The sequence below is a fragment of the Lipotes vexillifer genome, unplaced genomic scaffold (genome assembly GCF_000442215.2).
Source record: "Lipotes vexillifer unplaced genomic scaffold, Lipotes_vexillifer_v1.1 scaffold194, whole genome shotgun sequence".
Lineage (NCBI taxonomy): Eukaryota > Metazoa > Chordata > Mammalia > Artiodactyla > Lipotidae > Lipotes > Lipotes vexillifer.
Window position 1 is genome coordinate 557,748 of NW_006771758.1, and position 21,959 is coordinate 579,706.

At 40.6% G+C, this 21,959-nt stretch overlaps 1 protein-coding gene across 5 annotated transcripts in view; it reads left to right on the forward strand.

Annotated features, from left to right (window-relative positions):
* Positions 1-21,959, forward strand: part of EBF1 (EBF transcription factor 1) — a 401,223-nt gene that overhangs the window by 297,380 nt on the left and 81,884 nt on the right. For 4 of the 5 annotated variants that reach the window (XM_007447111.1, XM_007447113.1, XM_007447112.1 and 1 more), the window contains one exon: positions 4,796-4,926. In XM_007447111.1, the coding sequence (XP_007447173.1) occupies positions 4,796-4,926 (131 nt within the window). Of the gene's footprint in view, positions 1-4,792; positions 4,927-21,959 lie in introns of all 5 variants that reach the window. The other variant, XM_007447110.1, reaches the window with a different exon arrangement.

A 21,959-nucleotide genomic window follows, 5' to 3' on the forward strand; every position in this document is an offset into this window, starting at 1 on the left:
CCCCCACCCCACCCCACCCCGCCTCGTTCTACCCTCTCTTTTCCTTCTCACCGCAACCATTGTTCAGAAGCAAATTGGAAATCTGGTAATTAGGCCCTGACTCACGGTGTAGTATTAGAGTTCGGAGCCAAAGTTCAACACCCTGAAATGAAATTTAAACCAATTAATCTGTTAGATTTTTATCGCTTGTCCGTGTTTTCTCAGCAATTCCCCCAGCACGTGGCCTTTGATCAACTCTCATACAAACGCTAAAATGTGTGCCTGCTGCTAGCAAGATGGGAATGACATTAACATGGTACTCATAAAACAATCAGAGCAGAGAAGCCCTCAAACAGGCAGGGCATAGTAATATTTAATAAAAGCGCACACATAATCTTCAGAATTAGCATTTTGCGCCTTGCAGTACCTTTGGGAGAAGAGCTTTTATTTGTGGAGTGATCATTATTATAACAAAGAAGAGCTACCTAATAATTTCCACTTTAACTCTGCAATGTGCCACGAGCATTTCAGAGCCATTATGCTAAACTGTGGTGGTGTAATCATGTTATTGTCATAGTTTGAAGGAAGGAAAAATCTCCTTTACTTGGGTGGCTGTTGTGAGTGGGAGGAGGGGTTTAAAAAAAAAAAAACAAAAGAGAAAAAAACACCCAAACTTTTATTTTTAATGAAATTTAGAACCAGGAATTGGCTTACTGTCCTTGTGGAGACCCAGAGTGTGAAAATTCATTGGCGAGGAAGAAAGACTCTTTCATTGATTAAATCAAGATTTGGCCGGTAAAAGTGGTTTTGTATTCAAATCCACCCCTCTCCCCCATTCCATAATATTTCCTTGGAGATAGAATTGTATTGATTATTACACTCCTGGGCTGGATTGAACTCTTTCATGAGTCTTTTCACCTTCAGATTTCACCAAACACATCCACCGTGACTATTATAAACTATCTTCCCTCTGCATCTCTCTGGATATCCTGAGTGAAAGAAAAACAAGTCATTGCAGACGTTCTCCGAGCTTTCTCAGAGAAAACATACCCCAAGAGAAGACGGAAGGGGAGGCTCAGGGTCTGTTACTTAGCACATCTGAGCTTAAAAAAAAAAAAAAAAGTAGTATCAATTTGCTCTAAAACGTATAACCTTTATGTCGCACAGAATTAAACGCTCTGCTGTTATTCTTTTAATTAAAACGTATTACCTTAGTATGTGCTCACTGGAAAAATTCAAACCATACAGCTATCTGTAGAGTAGAATTTAATAGTCTCCTTTCTCCAGTCACCTTCCTTTTTCATATGGACCCACTGGGGACAGTTCGTGTACATCCTTCCAGACTTTTGTCTGTCATACGTGTTCACACATACCTACACACGCTCACGCATATAGGCTAATAGATATCAGTTTTTAAGTTAACAGAATCACACTATTCATCAGGCTACAAATTGATTTTTGTTTTACTTACTGACATATTTTGACATCTTTCCATTGTCAGTTTATAGAAAATTTTTTTTGTCCATTCTAATGACACTCCACATATCCTGTGGTATGGATGTACTATAATTTATTTAATCACTCCCTTATTGGGGGCACCTAGACTCTTATACTGTTTACTGTCGATACTACAGTGAACATTTGGGTACTTGTTGTTTTAGGCATGTTTCCAAGTACTTCCTGGGCTGCTTTTAGTCTGGCAAGTTTGTTTGTTACTAGGGTAAAAATGTAAGATGGCAGCCGATGAGTTAAATTTAAGTCCGTAAACATTTTGTTTAGCCTACACATTAAAAAAAAAAAAAAAAAACATATTGAATTAGTTGCCAGCATTTAAAGATTGGGAAACTTCACATAAAAATCTGGGTTCCTGGCTTTTTTAGAAAGATCAGAAGACCAGGTCACACTGGGACTGCATCTGTGCAGGGATACCGATGGCTGGAGCTTCCCCAATTCGGTATCAGCAGCCATCCATCTCATGCTTATTCTGAGACCCTGAGCTGCTGTATTCATTTGTGTTTCTTGCCTTGGCCTGTATGGATTTGTGAGTTCTTAACAACTGCTCTTGAGCCTGGTTCATTTAGCTAGTCACAGTGTTTTCTACCCTGAATTATTGACATTATAGGGCTCTTCATTTGCAGGACTGTCTCATGCATGAAAACTTAGCATCTTTGACTTCCAGGTACTAAATGCCAGTAACATCCCTTCCTCACCCCTCTCTCTCAGTGGGTCAGCCCATGATTCCTTTACATATTTTCCAATCTTCCCAGTGGGGGAGTGCCACAGAGCTTCCTCTCAAGACTGCCATGACACAGATATATAGGAGCACCTTTGGAACCCTTTGAGGTCTCAACTTAGAAAGGGCTGCCCGACTGACTTGTTCTGAGAATGGCACTTAGGGATAGTGGATTGTGTTGAGCATAGAGGTAGGATGGATCCAGGGGTGCCACTCTTTTCCTCTAGTTCTTCCTCTAGCGCTTTTTGTTCCTCCCCCAAAACTAAGAAGATGGTATTGTATATTGTTTCCTCACCAGTTTTTCTCTTGAAACCTGATGCTCATTTACCTCTGACTAGTTGACATGTACCTTTTCTTCTGGATGGTTGAAAACATTATCCCTTTCCTTAGGAAATGTTTGAACACATACACACACATCTATACATATATGTACTTACATGCCTTCTATATCCTACAAATAACAAATGGAAAAAAGAGAGCTGGGGTCAAGTGTAAAGTTGACAGCTCTTGACCATGTCATTATAACTTCTTTACAATAGGAGAGTCTGTCAAAGATAAACCAACACGCCCTTGTGTCTGCTTTTGTGCAGCGATGAGAAAGCCTGGAGGAGTCCATACTTAACTAAAGGAACATGCTTGTGTGATTAAAAAATAAAATTTAAAAACTTAAAAGAAATCCCAAAGCTAGTACAGATAATAAACGCCAAGATTATTTTGTGGTTTATGAGGGCAACCACAGGGTCAGCGTTTAATGATACCGTTGGATTCCACACTTTGCCATCAGGCAGGAATCTTTCGAGACCAGTTCAGTTAAACCAATATTCTACTCTTCTCAGAAGTATCCGGGGATATAGTAATACCTTTTCTACTCCACTCTAGCAACTAAGTACTTATACTGAGTTAGAAATTAAGAATTAAGATTTTGAGACATTAAATAGAATGTTTCCAAACTGCTTATATTTTAAGAATTTTATATAGTTGTTAAATGTAGTTTGTTTCTCTTATAAATTGCTTGGAATCATGCATCATATTCTATCATGAGTTTAGGAGTACTCAATTATGCATTTAAACGGGGTTACTTTTAAAGGAAGATTTTACGAAAAAGTCCTATGCCTGTGGAACATTGATCACAACCTTTATATGTGTCAAAAATTGAACAAGAATTTTCAAGCCGTGAATCATTTACATTTCCTTGATTAATTATTTTGTTTTTAGGAGAAAGTGGGGGAGAGAAGAGGCATCTGAACTGCCCAGTTTTAGTTGTAAATGCATTGCTGTGAGTTCAGCCAACATGAAATGTTTAGTTTGGATATTTCCAAATTTCTCTGTGCAATTTTATAAGATAAATTTGACTCAAAATCAAACCCATTCTGCTTGTTTGTGTGGTGGCACATGAGCAATGCTTCCAGCGGGCTGGGCTTCATATTGTCTTTTCTTCTTGCAAAAGTTAAAGCATGACATTTTGCCAAATTTGACAAAGTCCAATAATTTTTTTGCCAGTTTCTTCCTGTTAAAATTAACTGGTGCTCTCATTGGCTTCAATACTTGGAAAGTCAGTCTAGGGTACTTAATAAACATTTTATTAAAGAGGAGGGTCTCATTTTCTCTCCTTAGGCAATATCTCCTTTGCTTTAGAATTTTGCTTTGTTCCTTTTCATAAAAGTGATCATGAAGACAGCAGCGTGGCATTGTGGAGTTAAAAATCCTCAGTGGTACGAAAGTACTCTCTGAGAGATTTCATTTTTGCCTAGTAATTGTGTTGAAAGCACACCATGCTCATCAGGCAAACCACCTCTAGTCTGTTTGGAATCACAGTATTTGCAAATTATTTCCCATCTCCAAGGGCCATTTATAATGGAAAGAAGGGAGATAGAAAGTTTTGAAAAAGCCAGTTCTTGGGTTTTATGCCTGGGAATGACAACAAAGCAAAGGTCATGGGACTTTCTGTGGTTCAGCCCTGACTCAGCTGTTTGCTTACATAATTCACCCTGAGTGACCTGCATACTTTGCATCTATAAAATGGGATCCATGACATTTATTGAAAAAAACTTAGTGACTTTTATTCAGGAATATTGCTCTGTTAGTGGTACAGACAGAAGGCATGGAACAAGAATGATGTTCTGCTCCAGCCTCCTCTCTTTCTTCCCTTCCCATCAAACAGCAATGTTTATCTAAAAAAATCTATGAGCTTTCTTTTCAGGAGATGTATTTAATTATGAAGCAATTCTAATGAGGTTTCCAGTGTATTTTAAAACATCACCCATTTAAAAAAAAAATCCTTAGCAATTTCATAAATTAAATTTTGCTTCTACATTTTATTTCATAAGATTTCAGGTCTGAAAAAGATTTGGGTAACATGTATGTATCTTAATAGAAACAATGAAAAGCATGCTTTTAAAAACTGAAATTGCACCCTGAGGTTTCAGGTCCTAATGTGACTAGGAAATGCTGAGATCTTGAGGGACTTTCTGTTCGTGAAAAGATAAAAGATTTTTTTTTTTTTTCTTTTCCTCAAGTCTCCCATCATTAAAGTTTGGTTCTAACAGCCGGCTCCTTCTCTTTTTCATGTGTGTTGAAAAGCAGCTACTCCCTGTATCAAAGCCATCAGCCCGAGTGAAGGATGGACGACGGGAGGTGCGACTGTGATCATCATAGGGGACAATTTCTTTGATGGGTTACAGGTCATATTCGGTACCATGCTGGTCTGGAGTGAGGTAGGTGTTGTCTGAACATTAATATCTAATAGCTTGGTCTAGTTGAGGAGACTGTCTACACTTGCATTTCTAAGAGAGTGTGTAGAATTTAGAGATGGCAGTCTGGGTGGGCCAGCTCCAGTCTGCAGAACTCTGGAAACTAGGAAAGATGGGTTGGGTTTACCAGGAGGCATCACTTTCTACTGGAATGACTTCCATCCACTGGCCCATCAGCACCAGGAGAGCTTCTGTTTTGTCATTTGTCCTCATGGGCTAGCCACAGTGTGGAGGTCCTATTATGTATTGGGAATTGGAAAGGAGATGCAAAGTCACGAAATACATAGGCAAAGCCCTGTTCAAACTGTAACAAGATGGTAATCTGTGAACATTTGTAGATGGAGTCTTTTGTAGGACCATCTTCAAGGATCACCATTCATGTGACAGTAATAATCCAGGTGTAGGTGGTTCTTGACTTATTCAATGACTCTTCGTCAGAGAGTGAACAGTTTGCCAGGGGAACCTAGAAGAACCCAGAGCCCCAGGAGTTTACACCTCCCAGGCATCTCAGTGTGGGACTTCAACCATATGAAAATGACTATGCTCTATTTTTGCAGTACTTTCCAAGCACTGTGAGCATTATTTTAACCTGCAGGTTGACTTGTCTGGCAATAATCAACATTAGCTCAAATTACAAAACATAAGTATCACCATTCCTTAGAAGCCATGGCAAACTTGCCTTTGCTTTCTAAATTCTGAGCCTCGATTTCTTAGCCAGCATGCCCAGAGCCCCTTTTCTTTCATCTCCCCGAAGTTTAGAGTGAAAACAAGGTTAGAGCTGCAAGAGACCATTGAGCTCACTTATCTCACACACTCTACAAGTGCTCATAGAACGGCTAAACTTTATTGAGACTTACTGGATTCTGGGCACCGTGCTGAGTTCTTGACATAGATCACCTTAATCTTCCCTCTACACCACAAGGTAAATACTCTTAACGTGTATCTTTTCTTGATAAGGATACTGAGACTTAGACATATGTAATTACATCACCCCAAAGCAGCCACCCAGAGCCCATGGAGTGTGAGTGATTGATAGATATGTGGCCACACAAAGGAGTCAGTAGCAGAACTGGAGCTAGAACTCAGAGTTTCTATTTCCATTTCTGGTTGTCCTCCCATGACACCACTGTTTAGCCCATCCAGATGTTTTGATTGTGTTTTCTCTTTGGAGGGGCCACAGAGATAAGCAGAAAGTTAAGACTGTGACAGTTGAGTACATTTATCTTTCCAAAGCAGAGGCTGCCCTTCCTTATAAGCCTTCTGTGTGTACACCTCACTGCCAGTAAGCCGCTCCAGCAAGCCCCTTGCCAGCCCGTTCTGCCGCTGCCTTTGTCTTTCCCATGCATCCAACAAGCGGCATGCTCTTGGCCAGAGAATCCAAGCTCCCTTAAAGCTGAATCAGAGATGGACCTCTCAGTCCACCAAACTCATTGCTGTCCAATTTAGAACAGCCCCGGTCTGGAGGTGGACTGAACTCCCCAGGCTGACTGCACCCCATTCTTTGTTGGAAACATTGGCTTGTAACATTAGAAGCATCACGTGCATGGCATATGTTTCTTCCTCGCTGCTGGAGACAACAGTGCTCACAAGGATAGCCATTCCCAGGTCCCCTGGGCTGTGTCTTCATCCCTTCCTACCCCTCATTCTTTTGCTTGTCCTGGACCTTGAGAAGAGGGGAAGAATAAATAAAATACGAACTTTTTATCCAGGTCATAGCAGTCACAGTGAGGCCTGAGAAATGGGGCTCAGAATCAGCCCTATTCTTGACCCCTGAGAATAAGTGGGGTTAGTGTGACGCTCCCTTTACAGCCTCATGCCTGTCTTAGGCCAGGTGCACCACGTTGGATGTGGAATAAAGGACTTCAGCATATCAGGAAATGGTTAATTTTCCCCTCCACCTTGTCAAAGTCCCCCAGTTTCCTCTCAGTTCCCTCACTTTCTTGCCCTTTTTGGGGAACACGTAGATTTATCTAAATTGCTTTAAAGGATCTGTTTCGATATAAAAAAATCAACGCAAGGCATGAAAATCCACTGAGGTGGTACCTTTGTCCTCCTCCCTCATGTGTCCCTCCACTACCCCTGCCTTGGGTGTACCAGAAGCCCCTCGTGATGGATCTGGGGGGTCCAGCTGGGAGGTGAGGGTTGGAGGGCGCATGCTCCTTCTGTGCCCACCTCCTCCTCCCAAACTGCTCTCCTTCGTGGATATATCATAAATGAGCTGTGACTCTTTCCTGGTGAAAGCCCACCATGTAGTTTCCCAGAATGTTTTAGCTGATATTCTTTTAAAATAAATAAATGCCCTGCAGCATTAGCAGTTGGGCGTCTGGATGGAGGACTTTAATTTGGCCTGTTATCATCATGATGGTCCTGACACTTGGAAAAAATGAGTCTTGCAGAGGTGAACTTTTTGTAAATATTCTAAACTATTTATAAATTTAGATTTTCATCCAGGCTATTTGACAGATATGGTGTTCTCTCTTTTTTAGTGCAGCGAGAGAATCTGGTACTGCTCCAAGTCTCCAAATCCATTGTATACTGATGAGAAATTGAGAAGTAACTCACATTTACTAAGGGTTTTCATGCATGGGCACTTTACGGGTATTATTTTATTTGATTCTCATTATAGCCCCATGTTACATGCATATAAGTAAACCAAGTGTCAGAGAGGCTCAGAGACCCACCGTCACACTGACAGATAGGGCTAGAGATGGGATTTGAACCACAATGTGTGTTTTTACGAAGGAAACACAAGCCCACGTTAATGAGAGAGCAAATAGGTAGAATCTTGAGAGTAAGGAAGGACAGGAAGAAGAGAGGAAAAAGAGACGTGCACAGCAACACAGGTGGTACAGTAGCAGGAGTAGTAAGAGCAACAGTAGTAGTAACTATGACTGTTGTTTTTAGTCAAAATTAAATTGTGTCTTTTATTTTGGTAGGGCCCAAAGAAACTGGAGGCCATTTCTCCAGGCTTCCACTGGATAGAATCAGAACTTGGTAACTGTGAATATTAAGAGAAGATATCTATGAAAGTAGAGTATGACTCATATTAGCTGACATTCATTGAGCGCTTAGTTCCTGCCAGGTACTATGCTTGGTGTTTGCCATGGCTCTCACATGAACCTGGTGACAGCTCGCACGTGTAGCATGTATAGCATGCTGTTCTCATTTTACTAACTGGGGAACTGAGCTTGGGGAAGTTAAATAAGCTGTTCAGTTATCAACTGGTGGAGATGCGATGTGAACCCAGACAGTCCAAATCCCGGGCTCACCTTTTTAACCGTCCACGATTTAGCCTATGCCAAAATTTTTACCCTAGGGTTTTACCATATCAGACCAGGGTGGAATTGCCATTGATGCCTTATACTTGATGGTATCTTAACAGTTACTGTCACCTCCCAAAGTAAGCTAGACTTGTCATGTAGAGAATCAGAAGAGCGGTCCCTTCATTTTCTAGTTGTGTGAGTTTGTGGGTGGAGCCGTTGGCTTACAGGAAGAATTTACCCTTATGAAGGGTACATGCTTTGTGTTAGAGGCAGAAGACAACCTCTTCTTTTTCTATATGAATGACTATGTTACTTGTATATTTAAGACAATTAACCTGTCTGGGCCTCTTCTCTCGAGTAGGACCCCAGTCTATCCAAATTCTTTGTCCCTGGCCACATTTTCTCTTGAGGTTATGCCACCTCTGAGATCTGGTACTTTTCATTTTAAGTAGACTTTGATCTCTTCTCCATTTCTTCACTCTGTAGCTCAAAGCACCCAGGAAGCAGGCTGGTGGGCCAGGACAAGGAGATAACGTTATAGATTAGCAGCTGATGCCGTTATTTGGAGTCTCTTTTTAGCTAAAGAAGTTTAAAAAAAAGAGCCAGAGAAAATAGGGCTGGCTTCATTTACCCTCATCTGTGCCCTTCCCCTACCAACCCAATGTTTTGCAAGTGAGTAGTTCATTTTAGCTCACTGATGGCCCCCAGTTGGGAAGAAGACAGGTGGCACTGTCCCGCTCCTAACGCAGGGCTGCCTCTGTGAGCTCCCAAGTTTGGGGTGGACCACAGGGCTTTCCTGTGAACTTGGCTTGCTGTCTTTGTTACTCTTCCTTATTGCTCCTCGCCCTTTCTCCTCTCTTTTTACAAAGCAAATTATTTTCCTGATACTCTCGTACTCCTTGTCGTGTCTCACACCAGAAAACTTAAAAAAAAAAAAAAAAAAAAAAAATCTTTGTAGTGTTTTATATATAAACCCAGAGAAACCAACAGGGTTGATGTGTGCTAATGTTTAATGTGGGTTGAGTTTTTTTTCTTGAATACACGTGTACTTCATTGCTTTTGCTTTTCTACCAACCTGTGATTTGGAGGGGCGAGGGGCTCCTGCTACTGGTTTGTCGAGCCGATTGTTATTTTAATATCTCCTTCTGAATTCCTCTAACTTCTAAACAATGAGTACTGGTTGGCTTACCAGCTGGTGTGGAGCACTGGGGTAGGTACTATCCGTGATTAAAGTGAGGCTTTGTGGGATCTGGTATATTATTTAGCAAGACAGCTTGCTCTCATGTAGCAAATTAGAGAGTTACATAATATATTTATGCAATCTAGAGTTAAATTTGTGGTTTAAAATTCCAGCCAAGGTTCTAGAAGGCAGAGAGGGTAGTGTAGTCAGAGGTAGACTGTTCCAATAACCAATCAGGTTTCTATTATGTCCAGGTGGATCTCTGTGCTGGACATATGAGGCTCTTACAATCCTTTTAATTAGTCACTGAAATATCTGAGAGAATTTATACAGCTTGTGGTGTTTAAGCTGCCCGTAAAAAATGTCCAGTGGTGGGATTGGCAGGGAGCAGAGGGTGGCGGAAACGGAAGACAGCCATCCAAGAAAGGATTTAGATTTCACGGGGTAGCAGTGGGCTAGGAGCCAGCTAGTAATTATTGTCCTTCCATCGTCCAGTCAGAGCACCTATATTTTAGTCATTGTTGGTCACCGGACCTCCATCTCAGCATCTGAAAATGAGGGTCTTAGACCAAATCCTCTTGGAAACCAGCTACAATTCTAGTCATTCCTTTTATCTAGAATTCACTCCCTTGAAACCGCCCCCAGCAGTAAGAAGGGTGGGAGTGAGGATGGGTGGGAAGTACCTTCTCCCACTATTGTTCGTTCTTCACTTTTAGAGCACACTTGCAGTGTACAATATCATGTTTATTTTTAACTTCATCAAAATGATTTAATTAGCTCTCAAACTGGACCTCCCTATTGATATCTCTTCAGTCCATATTTTCGCTCTCTGCACTTCAGATTCTGGTATCTGATCTACACCTGAGACTTATACCACAGTGTTGCTCCAGTTCATCTTCCAGATAGTTCTGTGGAATATACCAGTTCTTTGGGATTTTAATAGGCACCCCATGGCAGATGGGGGTGGGAGGTTTTTCCCAGTAAATCTGGGAAATGTTGAGTCAAACAAATTCCACTGGTCCTGTCCTAGAGCTTTCGAGGTACTTGTATGCGCTTTGACTACCTAAGACATAGGTGTGCAGCACGTTCCAAACTTTGTGACCACAGAACCTTTTTTTTCAGGGATCACTTTACAGGAAGATATACTGATAATGGCTAAAGTATATTTAGATTTCATGTTAATGAAGTAAAGTCATGAAACCCAATTATGAAGTGATTGGGCTGGTGTAGATGTAGGAAAACCTGAAATATTTTCAGAGTATTGTTCAGATTAGACCAGCAATGTTTGGAGCCATTATTGTTTCATGCCGCAAGGCTCTGAACAGAATTTCTCTCATATTTTGCATCTGGTTTTAGTCCGTGCACACTTGACGTTAGATGCCATGTGATTTTGTAGGACAGCTATATTTAAAGATTGCCAGGACCACTTAGCTCAAATGGGAGAAGCCAGAGTTACATTACTGTATGAACCAGTTAGCCTCATCCAGGGGCCATACACTGTCTTTTTCAACCAGGTGAGTGTTTTCTTCAACTGCATTCCCAGAGACAGGCAGAAGGCAAAAGAAGCCACTCTTTTTTGGTGACGTGACACGGCTATGGGTGACCATAGTCAGGTAAATGGCAGTTTGTGGGGCTGAGAAGCAATTTTGCTGCTTGAATCCGGAAGTCGGAAGATAAGGTTTTAAATGCATTTATAGATTTCTTCCCTTCTTCCTTTCCATATCTACTTTCTCTTCTCATGTGTGCACATAGCTCAGAGGAAGGACTGTAGATTAAAAAAAAAAAAAAAAAAAAAAAGTATTTGCTCCTCTGTGACATCAAAAAATGAATGACTACAACTCATACATGCTCCCACTGTGAGTTTCCCAGGCCTTATATCCGGCCTTGATTTTTACAGAACCACATGTAGAGTCACAAAATTTTGAGGGCTTTGAGGAGCATTTCCAGTCATCAGCTGCAGCTGTTTTATTTTGAAATTGAGGAAAAAGAGGTTCCAGCGCCCGCCGGTGCAGTGACTCGACCTGAGAATGCCTTAGCTAGTTAGTGCTGGGAGTTTAGCCCAGTTCTCCAGACATCAACCTCACTCCCCATTCAGCTTTCTCTTGTACCAGGATTTCTCGTGACATTTCCCTAGTTTCTTAACATACCTCCTTATATTTACCAAACCCTCCCAAGTTTTATACATAATAGCATCACAACTCTAACGACTATTACGTATAACACATTTATATGAGATACAATTCCACTGAACTCGAAAGAAATTAAGGTGGAGAAAGACATTGTGTCAAATATCTTCTCTTTCAAACATTTTTAATATAAGTAGGGTACGGTGTAAATAGCTGTGTCATCTACTTTACATCTATTGAAGCTTACAGGTATAAGTTTAATTCAAAGTTGATTAAATGCACGGGCTTTAACTAATTCCTAATTGCCTACCTTTTCCTAAATACATAAGGTGCCAAGTCTTTATTCAACCTGTACTTATTGATCATCTGTTAAGAGGAAGAGGCTTAATGCAAAATTTTAAACTTCATTTGTAAAGAATTAAAGGAGTAGTCTGAATCACTTGCATCAAACTTCGAATATGACTTTGAAGAATACCTTTCAAGTCCAAGTTATTTCACAGGGAATGATTTCTAAATGAGCCAGCGTATTTAAAAAACAGATTAAAAGTAGTCTAATGGCCTTTTTAATATAGTTACAGAGTTACAACCATGCTCACCTTATGCTTTAAAATCCTCTAGTCTGCATTGTTATTTTTAATGAGTAAGGCGCTTTAAGTCCATCCTCTATGTTGATAATTACGGGTTAGTTAAAAGCACCTTTAGGTTGACATTTTCAGCTATTTATTTACAGTGCATTCGGGAGGTACACATATGTGCCTGTAACTTGAAAACGGATAAACCACAGAAGTGTGATGTGTTTCTAACTTTAACGTGAATCAAAGAATTCGCAGCTGGCTGCAGTCATGTGACTTTAATGAAGAAAGCCAATATTTATATAGTGTTGTGCTCATTTCATCCATGTGCTCAATGCCGATTGCTGGAATGGCTCCCTGATGATCTGACCTAAAGCCTTTCTCCTTATGCAACCTTACTGGCTTCCTCTTTCCTAAAGCCGTAACTCCCGTAGTTTGGGATTCAAGCACAGCCCCGTAAGCCTCTGACCTTTCTTTTCAACATCCTTACCCACCATTCATCTTAACTTCTGCTCCAGTCACAATGAGTGATTGGATAAAGATGCGGCTCTTTATGCCTGCAGTGATTTTTTTCACCTCTGCACTCTTGTCTTGTTTATGCCATTCCTCCTTCCACAATGCTTTTCCCTCCTTTCTGTGCCCAAATCCTTCCGCCCTTCCCGATCCAGAAAAAAATCATTTTTGTCTGTGAAATCTTCCCTCGCAGCTCTAGATATTGAATATTTTCTCTTTCTCAATTCCTAATGGCCTTATCTGTACCATCTTATGTTCTTATCACTTTCTATCTTTGATTATTGTGACGTAAGGGGCTGCCCCCTCCCTTGAGGGCAGGATCCTTGCTAAATTCAGCTTAGTCTACAGAGTCTAGCACAGAGCCTTACACTTCAGAGGCATTAATTTATACAAAATAATGTTGAAGGACACTGCTGCTCCTTTCATTCATTCATTCAATCAGACAAATGCTGCTTTTTAGCAACTGTTATATTCAGTGCTGCTTCATAGTGTCAGTACCAGACTGCAGTTTAGTTTTTGTTAATGCATGTGTAATTAGGTAGTTTATATTTAGATATATTTATTGTGCGGTAAGGATGCACGTAAATACCTTAGTGTCAATCTGTTGGTTATGGTGAGGATTAAGGAGGAATAAAACTAACACTTTTCAAGTGATTGATACCAGTGAGGCCTTCCCCTAAACTCATTATAGGCGTTAGGTCAATAAGTCCTTTAATAACACTAGTTAGATAACTAGCCCTTCCCCCTTCCCAGACAATGAAATTGAAGGCCAGAGAGGTTGAGTGACTTTCCAAAGGTCCCACAGCTGGTAATTTGCAAAACTTGGGCTTGAACCAAAATCCTTCTGACTCCAGAGCCGTCTTTTTTTTTTAACCATCTAAAAAGAAGGTAGTGACAACTCATTTATCCAGAGAAGAGTGTTCTAGTCACCGCAACTCTCCAAAATTCAGCATGAAACCAGAAGTGAGCCAAAAAAAAAAAAGTAAATATATAAAATAACAGGCTTTGAGGTAACCAGAAGAGTAATTTTAAACCAACTATGTTATCTGTTTTCCCAGGTCATAGCAAATTAGAAGGAGCAAACTAGAGACGGGTTGTTAGAAGCAGGCTCAGTGACAGCAGAAGTGACAGCTTAATGTCAAGGGAAGGAAAGGAAAACCTAAAAAGCAGACGAAGAACTGTATTACTGCGCAGCATGTTAATGGCTGTTCATAATGACAGTGGCCCTGAGTAGTCAAGAAAGAGACGGCAATTATATTCAATATCTTCTGTCTGAAACAGCATGATGTGTGTAATGCATCCTCGAAAGACTTCAGTGAAAGCAGTTGTGGTGGCACGGTATTTAAAGGGGGTTGGCTTCAGTTTTCCGCAGAACTCACTTCCTGGAGGGATGTGTTAAATCAGGAATTACTGAGTATATGTGCAAGGATCATTGTAGATAGGATGCAAATAGGAACTATACCACTAAAGAATGTGAGAATGAGTCACTGTTTAGCGTCTTCCAGCTTTGATATCCTTTTCTTAGAGCTCTGAAAGAACCTAAAAGACTTTCTGGTGAGAGGTGAATTCATTTTTGTTCCTAATTCCTAATCTTTGCAGGCAAAGATTCTGCCCTGCAAACCACCAGCTTTGATGACATGCAGCCCCTTCCAAAAATGTATCTGGCCTTCCTTTTTCTTTTATATTTTAATTTTCAAACAAACAAAGCAGCAACCCAGGACCCTAAGCCAGGCCCAACTAGGGAATGATATTCCTTCTTGACTGAATGTAGAAAAACAAGCCTCGAGAAAGAGCCCATTGTGCAGTTTCAAACCACAGGGGCTGGCGTTACTGGTGTCCAGTCCTCCCCGTCTGGAATACTGTGGACCTCAGGATCTCACCAGTGCTTTTCCAGCTCCCACATGGTCAGGATGGGATCCAGTCTTTAATGGTGCCCAGTTGGCCCAAGATTTACATCCTGGGAAGAGAGCTGGAGAAAGTTTATTTAAAAAAAAAAATTACCGAAAAATAAATCAATCAATCAACCCACAAAACCAAAGGTAGTTGAAGCATGATATATTTATTTTAGCCTTTTTCTCCCCAATCTGTTATTTTGAAAGATGATCTTATTGCTGTTTTGTTTTGTACAATTAACTGCATTGATTTAGGGACCTGGCTAGCTTCTCGGTCAGAAGAATTGGGTAGTATATCTTTGTGAATGTTTAATGAGGCTACCAGGAAGTCTGTGGGGGCAAAGTTAAAATAATTCTTTTTCTTTAGTAAAAAGATTTTTTGAATGGGGTGGTATTGATGATATCTTTTTGGTAGATTCATAAGGGATGTTATTGAATCTTTATCCTAATTATTAGTGGTGGTTAATGATGTCACGGTATTTACTCATTCAATGTTCAATAAGTATTTATTGAATGTCTGCTAGGTCCAAGGCACTCTTAAAACTGGAAACAGAGTAGTGAAAACAAGAAAGGCCAAGTTCGTATCCTCACGGGGCTTATATTCTGGTTGGGGGATGCAGGCAATCAATAGGAAAATAGATCTATGTCTCTCTTCTATGTATCTGTGTCTGTGTCAATACCTGTGTGAGAGACATTTCAGACAGTGTTAGGAGACACGACTGACGGTTCAAACGTAGATTTTATTTTATTTATTTATTTATTTTTTTTTTTTTTCTTGCGTTATGCGGGCCTCTCACTGTTGTGGCCTCTCCCATTTGCGGAGCACAGGCTCCGGACGCGCAGGCTCAGTGGCCATGGCTCACGGGCCCAGCCGCTCCGCGGCATGTGGGATCTTCCCGAAACGGGGCACGAACCCGCGTCTCCTGCATCGGCAGGCGGACTCTCAAGCACTGCGCCACCAGGGAAGCCCCAAACGTAGATTTTAAATCCCCTTTTAACTCAATTCCTGAGACTTTAGTTTCAAAAGTCTCCTCTGACATTCATACATAAAGTTTATCTTTGGGAATTCATGGGAATATGTTTAGCATATTTTGCTAAACATTGGTTTTGTTATTTTCTTGAAAGGACAAAAGGAAACCAGAATGTTTGTGAAACAGTAAATGCTTCCACGCGCATTCTCTCACGTTCCCTGAGAAATCATATACTGCCTTTGAGACAGGCAATTCTTGGGAATGAAAAAACTCTGGGTTACGAAACCCAGAGAACCCTGATTAGGGAACAAACCAGAATACACTGAGAGAGAAGAGCTAGCATCCCCTGATTGTTGTTGTATCCACTTCAGAGGAATAGAGATAAAATACGTAGGTACAGCCAGCACGATGCCCAAGAATATACACTGATCTTATTTCAACTTTCTTTAAGAACTCCGGAAAATAATATTTTGTAGACACCATGTTTAACTACAGAAAGATGAATGCCCCAGAGTGGGAGGAAAATAAGTTTTCGTGTGTGGTCACCATCACTGTGGTGTCTCTTTAAAGCTCCTTAGTCGATTTGGTTTTGAAGCTTTAATTATGCTTTTATGTTATAGTTTCCTTATTTAAGTGTCTGTTTTATGTCCATCACTCAGCACCCCCTGCCTATCTCAAAAGAGATGGATATTATTATCCTAATTGAGGAGGAGGGAGAATGCTGTGAGAATTATTAATACATAAATTAAAAAATTAATCTGGAAAGTGCTTTAGGGTCCCTAGAGAAGCTCTACCCAAACACAAAGCATATTTAACACTATTGTCTGTGCTCCCACAGAGCAGGACCTGGTGCAGGATAAGATGGTAAAGTGAGGCACAGAGGGTGACACTGGGTGAATGGGCCAGTGTACCTTAGAACCCAGACTCTTGGAGGGGTAATACCTAGAAACCACTGTACCAGTCAGTGCCCACTTTAGCATTTTTCTGGTCCTAACTGTTAACTATTTTTCCAGAGAAGAAACTTTAACTTTTCCTTCCTTTTACCCCTTCTCTTTAAGGCTTTGCTTGTTTTCGAGTTTTTTGTTTTGTTTTTACTTTTTAGTGTTGAAAGTGATTAAGGCTAAAATATTAAGTCCCAAGGGTGGTAATGAAAAATCACTGGTGTGCTTTCTAGTAATCCCAGTTATCTTTTTGGCTTTGTAGCATGGGACTTCAAATTGCATTTATTTCATATAGTTCCATTGGTTGGAAAACGTGCATAAAGGCTTATCGTAGAATTGCTCTTTTGTTTTGCTGGCACAGAGTTCTCAGCCAGCCTCTCACCAATGAGAAAGGTTGTTTTGAGGACCACGGTACGTGTTCCCAGAACATTTTTGAATGCAGGAGAGGCTGAGGACCCATTCTACCCTGTTAACAGTGGAGGTAGGATGAAAAGTACAAGTGCCAGGAATTATGGAAAAACAATAAACAGTAGTAGGGAGGGACAGCTGTGGTTGTATAAAGGTGGTCATCAGTCAGGCAGACTTGCTTCTTGTCGGTTCCCTGGTCATTTTTCTTAACTTTCCTGGAATTCATTTTTCACATCTGTGAACCAGCTACTACCCCTGCCTGTCCCTAATACTGTAGGACAGAAATCACTGAAGGAGTTTCTCACGGTACGTGGCACAGAGTAAGAAGACAATGAAAAGTCACTGCTGCTGGAGTCACCATCAAGGTCATCACCACCATCCATTTAGTGTGAGCTACAGGGATACAGATAGTAGGAGCTACTGGCTCTCAGAGTAAGAAGGCGATTCCCAAGACTTGTCCTTTTCCCCTAGAATTCTCCAACGTGTCTCCATTAATAGTTTAAAATACTAGGTACTCTCATTCACCCACCAAAAGTGGGTCACACTTTTGACCCTGCTGGAGACTTCTATAAAAACCATTTGGAGAATGATCCTCTCCCGCGCCCCTCTTCCGGACTCCCAGGCTTTGCAGACGGCCTCTTTGGGGTTTTGTTTCCAACCCTATGCATCTTTCATGATTCTCTGTGCACCCATAGAGGGAGTCGTTCCTCTTTCCTGTTTCCCACTTCTGTCAAGGACAGGCCTCACCCACCGCCCCCGATGTCTGCATCCTGTCTCTCACGGTCACAGCAGCTTTACTTTGTACCCAGAGGCCACAGCAAGTGTGCCTCTCCTGGCCGACCACTCGGGACTCTTCTGCTCTTGTGCTCTGAGCCTGGAGAAGAGAAAATGCTCGCACAGGCAGCTTGGAGGGAGCAAAATTGCTGTCACCGGCAGGTCCTTGGTGTGCTGGCAGCCTCTTCTGGGGCCTTGCAGAGACCATGTGTGTTTCTTTCATTGCGATACCACACTTAAAAATGATTGCTTCTGATTATAATATTAATGCATTCTGATTGCTGAGAAGCCCGAAAATTCAGGGAGGTAAGCAGAGGAAAATATAATTACCTGTAACTTTACCATCTAGCGGTAACTCCTCTTAACACTTTGATGGTTTACCTTTTGGTCTTTCTTCCATGCAAATATATATCTAATTCTTGTATAATCACATGCAATACATATTGCACAAAACTGATAGTAGTCTACTTCTGATTTTAGTAATATTTTTCTCATAATAAAAGTAATACCTGTAAATGTATGAATTTATTTATTCCAGAATTATCTATATGATTATTATTTCCTGTGCAAGCACATGCATACTCTCTCACACACACAAATAAACACAGAAGTACACACACACACGCACACAAGGAAGAATCAGGAGAGACAGAAGATGTATCACATCTAATGTCATCCGTCTGGAAATAAACACTGCTGTTGGAGCATTGATCTTTTGTGGCCCACTTTTTAGTATTGCTTAACCATTTTTTTCTTTGTTTCGCCTTATCCCTTCTCGCTGGAATGAGTCCCAGACCTTTAGACATCTTCTTTTTTACCACGTAGCTGATATCTGAGCAGTAGTCTCACGCAGGGACCTGAGTGCTGGGCCAGTTGGATAATTAATTTTAAGAGCAACTTAGGGAATGAGGGTTAAATATTACCAGGTTAAGAACAGTGGGTTCTTACGGCTAGGGGTTGCTTGCTTAATGCAATCAAACATCTAGTAGAATTCTGGTCTAATTTACACAAGTATTTATTTCAGAAATATTTGGGAAATATCCTGTATGTCAGGCATTCAGTTTAATACTTTAGAGGATACAGATATGAATTAGACCCTGTAGCTGATCTTAGGGACCGCCTAATGGGAGAAAGATGTGTAAGAAAATCTTTATGGCACAAAGTAAGATAGGATGCTAAGTTCTATAGTATACATTCCATAATTATATAGATTCTTACAAAGGTGCAGGTAACTGTGGATCAGGTAAAACTTACTGGAAAAGAGGGCACCTGGTGAGGGTCTTAAAGAGCAAGAGGAATATCATAGGGGAAAATTTAGGCAAGAAATGGCATGAACAAAGCAAAGATGTTAGGCGCGGCCGTGGTGTTTTCATGTATCCACATGGCCTTCCGAGTGTGGAAGGGCAGAGTGGGGAGGGTGGACTAGCAAGGGTGATCAGCTGTCAGGCCTTAGAGCACCTGAGTACCATGCCAAGGAGTCTGGACTATACACCATACACAAAGGGGGCCAGGTGAGCTTTTGAGTCAGGGCGTGGTGTGGTGAGGTTGATTTGAAGAAGATAGTTCTGGTGGAGAAGGTAGAAATAGAGAGAGACCATTTAGAAGGCAGTTATAATATTGCAGTCATTTGAGTAAGAAATGGTGACAACCTGAACAGGGTAAAGAAGCCCGGCAAGGGGCCAGTGGAATTCAGTGGAGGGTAAAATCAACATGACTAAAAGAAAAGCTGAAGGGAGAAAAAAAGTAAGATGATCCTAAGTTTTCTATTTTGGGCGATTCAAAGGAGAGTGTTCCCTTAGCTGAGAGAGGGAACGCAGGAGCTAGAAATACGCTTATAGGTAGGAAGATGATAAATTTATCTTGGGTCCTGTTGAGATTGAGGTGGCAATAAGACAAGCTCAGGGAGATTCTGTTACTCTGTTGTTCGTAAAAATGTGGTGCTTGGCCAAAGAGATCAAAGCTACAGGTGTGGATTTGGAAGCGAGTTTAGGCGAGGTGATTGAGCCAATGAGTGAATTCAAGAAATGTCAGGCAAGCGAAAAGGAAAGAAGAGATCTAGAACAAGACTTGTGAAATTTCTACAGTGAACAAGTTGGCAGGAAGAAATAGTTGGCACACGAAGAGAACAGGAACCAATGAATATCAGAGGAGCCCTGGAAAACACTTTACAGGCGTAAGAGATGGGTCTTCTTCTACTGTTTCAAATAATGTTAGTTAACTTGCTTGACCCTCAACTTTTCTCATCTGGAATGCATATCCCATAAGGATGGGTTTTAAAAGAGTGAAGGTGAAAGTGCTTTGATAAACCATCAGATGCTCTGCAAGTCTTAGGTCTCATAATTAGTGTCACAGAAGTGACGAAAGTGTAGACTTCCAAAAAGGAAGAAAGTAGTGTCAGATGCTACAGGGTTTCAGAAGAATATTTATTTTTAGCTCGTTTGGTTTGTGATTTAAGGAAGTTAAGTCAAAAGAGTGAATCTGTTCTCTAATCACTTAGAATAGAATTTCCCAAGGTGTGGGGTACGTGCCCCCTGGTTGTACAGGAGACCATTTTGGATTCGGCACAGACACTAAGTAGAACTGAATCACATCATGAGAAAGTGATTCTCCTTTTATTTCTCTTTTAATCCTTCTGATTTATGTCAAGGGACAAAGTCTCATTTGGGGCAAACAAGTCTGTAACGTCCAGCACTAGCTCAACTCCCTTTTCAACAAACCCACGCAGGTTGTCAACATTATCTAGCTAGGATTTAACATCATATTAACCTTAAGATTACCACCCACGGTTCCTTCTTATTTTGGCAGGGGATACCAGTTGCGATAATAATATAGCTTCTTTTTAATATAAGTTATTTCAAACAAAAAAGTTAACCAGTTGAAAGTTTTTAAGTACATAGGTGGTTTATAGACATGGCAAAACTAAGAAAGTGGTATTCCAATGATGGAAGTTCAGAAAATTTAGACTTACTAGAGCCCTTCCTCCTTCTGTAACTTAGAGGGGCTGCCTTAGTTCAGCCAGGGTGGAACAATGTGGGAAATTTATCTTGAGATGGGGGGAGGGGTTTGGAGGTGGGTCTCGAGTTCTAGACTTCCAAATCTTGACCCCGTCTTTTCCCTAACATGTTGGGTCAATTTTTGAAGCCACTAGACTTTCTGGACTTTTGTGTCCTTCGCTAATGAAATGAGAGTGTTAGTTTTAAATGATTACTAGCATTCCTTCCCGTAATAAATACTGTAATTCTTTGAGTGATTAGTAATTAAGCCTCTGCTTTCAACTGACAGAAGTTAGATACAAGTTTTTCCTTCTGTAAGCCATCAGTATCATGTGTCAGTGCTAGAGCCTGTTCCCAGACTAACATCCACATCAAGGGAAACATCAACAAATTCACTCTCTAATGATGATTCACATTCTACCTCACTTGCGAAGGACAGTTATTTCAAGAATGAATCTCTGCTTTAGTTAGAGTGATTGATTAAAACTGAAAATAAAATTGTAAATGAAAATTTGTTTCAATTTCCTGAGCCTAGTACTTTATGCCAACACCCCACTCCCTTAGTAGTTTCTTTGCCGTCATATCTAATCAATTTGTAAGGCCCATGAATTTTGTTTCTTAGTGTATCAACTCATAGGTAATAAGTACTTATGCTTAAAAAGATGTCTCAATTGTCTGCTGATATTCTTCCATCTTTTAAAATGTATTTCCCCTGAGAAAAGGGAGGGCAGGTGAAGTGTTTCGTAACTGGCTGAGAGTTCTCCTAAATATTCTCGTGAATTAATGTTACTCTAAAGTCCAAGTAACTCTTAAGATAGAAGCGTACCACTTATTTGGAATATAACTATATGGCAACTTCCACCATCAAAAACATAGCCAAGGACCAGGCAGTAAGTGAAAAATGGATGTAGCATGTAGATTAACACACACACACAGTCTTTGGATCTGAAAATTTTGAGTTTGATACTACCTTTAAAAAGTTTAAAGGTATGAGTATAAACAATTTCTTTTTTATGATTAGATAGGAAGAATTTGTTCCTGTCATTTTTTGAACTGCACTGGGGTCACTTTTTTGCTCTGATTTGCTCTAACGAGGGTAATTTGTGCAAGCAGTTTAACAATTTATGATTCTGTTTTCACATCTGAAAAAAAGGGATAAAAATAGTTACGATCGTTCTGACCAAATTAGCGTTTGCAAGTAAAATCCTCGGCAATGTAGTTAGATAACCTAGGTGCTCAACAAGTGTTAATCCCAACATTGCAAAAACACTGTCTGATCAGTTGAGATTAAACATGCACTTGATTTTGGCAGGTCATCTTTTACTGCTCTTCAGAGCCTCTTTTCTTCTCCTATTCTCTAGACA